We start from the raw sequence: 2,708 nt of genomic DNA, 5'->3' as shown, positions 1-2,708 counted from the left end.
CCAGCTCCACACCAGGACTGGTGTGACACCCCTGAACCCTCCCCAGCCCCACACCAGGACTGGTGTGGCACCAGTTGGCACCCCCAACCCCCCCAAGGCCCCGCACCTGCAGCAGTTGTTGTTCCCACACATGAGGACCTCGCGGCCGCCGCAGCAGATGGTGCAGTAGGACTGGTACCCGTCGTCGTCATACTGGTACGCGCACTCCAGGAAGCAGTTCTGGGGACAATCGGGGTGTCACCACAGCCCTGGGGGCTCCAGGGATCCCACGGACCCCGGGATGGGGCTGGGCACCCCACAAGACCCCCGGGCAGGGGTTGGGGGCCTGGCACCACACTGTACCTTGCAGTTTTGGCACATCCCCCCGATGAACAGAGGGTGCTCCAGGGTCACGTTGAGGCTCCCACAGGAGATGCAGATGTCTGAGGGGGGCAGGAGGAGTGATGTCACCCCCAGCACCCCACACTGGGACAGCCTGGTGTGGGGGGCATCCTGATCCCGAACCCCTGTCACCCCCTGTATGTGCTACCCCATGTCAGGGTCATGCTGGAGCTGGGAACAAACCCTGGGGACAGCAGGAATGGCTCCCATTGTCCTCCCTTTCCCCATCCTGCACCCCAACAGCCCCAGCCCCAGGGAGTGTCCTGGGGTCCCCGCCACCACCCAGGGTGGGCCACCACAATGTCACAGCTGCTGTCCCTGCTGCCAGCCAGGCCAAGGGGTGGGACAAGTTCACACTCAAGCCCTTGGGAGTCCCCTCTGCTCTGCTCTGGGGTGCCCAGGCAGGGAGGCACCCTCAGCCCAACCCACCCCACGGGGTCAGGAGGTGCCCCAGCCCCACACTCACCTTCGATGTTCCTGCACTTCTGCCGGACCTCGTACACCAACCGCTCTGGGGGGAGAGGGGGGTCAGGGAGGGGACCCTGTGGCAGGGGGTGAAGGGAGGGGACCCCCGGGAGCAGCTCCCAGCCCCCCAGCCACCCCCTCCCACTGAACACGGCCAAGCCAAGCCCCGCAGAGGGGGGTGGGCCCAGGAGCACCCCCAGCCCGGTACCTCGTGTGCGCTCGTCGATGATCTCCTTCACCTTGGGCTTCTCCTGGGTTGTGCTTTTGCGGGGTTTTTTGGCGGGCGGGGGCGGGGCGTAGGCGGCGGCCTCAGGCTCGACCCACATCTCCGTGTAAACTTCTTTGTAGGGGTTCCGCTCCTCTGCGGGGCCGGGGGGGCCGTCAGGGGGGTCCCCTCAGCAGGGTCCCGGCCCCACAGCCCAGCCCATCCCGGGGATGTATCCCCCAGAAGCCCCGGGCAGCTCCTCACCCCACAGCCTCCCCCTCACCTTCGGGGGGCTCCAGCCCCTTGGGGCCCGAGGGCTGGAAGCCGCCCAGGGCCCACTCGATCATCTGCTTGTTCTGGATCTCCACCACCTTGGACGTGTCCGTCTCGTCGTTCTCGGGGCACGCAGGGAAGATCTTCCCAGCCCGGCTGCTGGCCACCTGCCCGGGGGGTCCACGTGTCACCCACCCACAGCCCCTCCCAGCTGTTCCTGCACTGCCCAGCCAGGGACCCCCAGCTCCAAAGAGACTGACACAGTAAGAGACCCCCAAGAGAGACCCTCAGCACTGCCAAGAGACCCCCCAAAGGGCAGGACCCCACCCTCATCACCTCACAAGAGACTCCTCCCATCACTGCTCTGAGACCCCCCAAAAGCCAGACCTCCCAAGCACCCCCCACAGGGCTTTCAGCAACTCCCCCAGAGTCCCCTATAATCCTCCCAGCCCCCCGACAGCCCCTTGCCCTGGCTGGCACAAGTGGTTCCCAGACACCCCTAAAACCTCTTTTGGGGGTCCCCCAAATCCCCCACTCTTTTAGGAGACCCCCAGGGTGCCGGAGGGGAGACAGGGCCAGGTCCTGGCAGGGTGTGGAGGCAGCTGCTGCTCCCATGGATGGAGAGCTGTTGTCCCCCAACCCTGGCAGTGCCAGGGGCCAGTGCCCCCCGCGGTGTCCCCCCCGCTGTCCCCGCTCACCTGCAGCACCTCGTAGATGGCCTTGCGGTACATGGGCTGTTTGTTGTAGGTGGCCTGGTGGAAGGCGCTGGCGAAGGAGCTCAGGGGGAGCAGCTTCTCCACACACACCTGGGGACAGGACGCGGCCGTGGGGACACGCGGGGACGCGCGGGGAGGGGACCGTGCCGCCCCCCGGCTCCCCGGGGGCCACTTACCACCGAGAACTTGCCGTCCCCGAACCACATGACCCAGCGGGTGCCCTCGGCCGCGCGGCTCCGGCCCGTCATCCACCAGGACACGATGCGCCCGGGCCACCAGGAGAACCCGCGCAGCTTCCCCCACACCAGCTCCCCGATGCCGAACCCGCGCCCGTCCTGGGGGACACGCGGGGGTCAGGGGGGAGCACACGGGGGTCTGCGCCGCGCTGCCCCCCCGCCCTGCCCAGCCCTGCCCTCACCTCGTACTCGGGCTCGTCGTCGGCGGATTTGGAGGTGTTCTTGTCGCCCGCGTCGGCCACCGCGGGCTCGGGGGTGGTGGCCACGCTGGGCGAGGCGGGGTCGGTGGGCTGCTGGGGGGCGGGCGGGGGGCTCGCCTCCTCCTCCTTCTGCGCCTCGGCCCGCGCCGGCTCCTCCACCACGTTCATCACGGCGATCACCTTCGCCTTCTTCTCCGCCTGCGGGGGGGCAGGTCAGGGCATCGCCCCCGGG

General features: G+C 68.5%; 1 protein-coding gene across 2 annotated transcripts in view; it reads right to left on the bottom strand.

Moving 5' to 3' along the window:
• DNMT3A (DNA methyltransferase 3 alpha) overlaps nt 1-2,708 on the bottom strand; it is a 32,519-nt gene that overhangs the window by 4,199 nt on the left and 25,612 nt on the right. For both annotated transcript variants that reach the window (XM_027669183.1, XM_027669184.1), the window contains exons 7-14: nt 2,459-2,674; nt 2,217-2,375; nt 2,023-2,130; nt 1,335-1,491; nt 1,055-1,207; nt 848-892; nt 343-422; nt 107-219 (exon numbers count right to left, since the gene is read on the bottom strand). In XM_027669183.1, coding sequence (XP_027524984.1) covers nt 107-219; nt 343-422; nt 848-892; nt 1,055-1,207; nt 1,335-1,491; nt 2,023-2,130; nt 2,217-2,375; nt 2,459-2,674 — 1,031 coding nt within the window. The remainder of the gene's footprint in view (nt 1-106; nt 220-342; nt 423-847; nt 893-1,054; nt 1,208-1,334; nt 1,492-2,022; nt 2,131-2,216; nt 2,376-2,458; nt 2,675-2,708) is intronic.

The sequence above is a fragment of the Corapipo altera genome, unplaced genomic scaffold (genome assembly GCF_003945725.1).
Source record: "Corapipo altera isolate COAL_440 unplaced genomic scaffold, ASM394572v1 288, whole genome shotgun sequence".
In the NCBI taxonomy this organism is placed as follows: Eukaryota; Metazoa; Chordata; class Aves; order Passeriformes; family Pipridae; genus Corapipo; species Corapipo altera.
The sequence above is the reverse complement of the archived record's forward strand: the minus strand, read 5'-3'. Positions and strand labels throughout refer to the sequence as shown.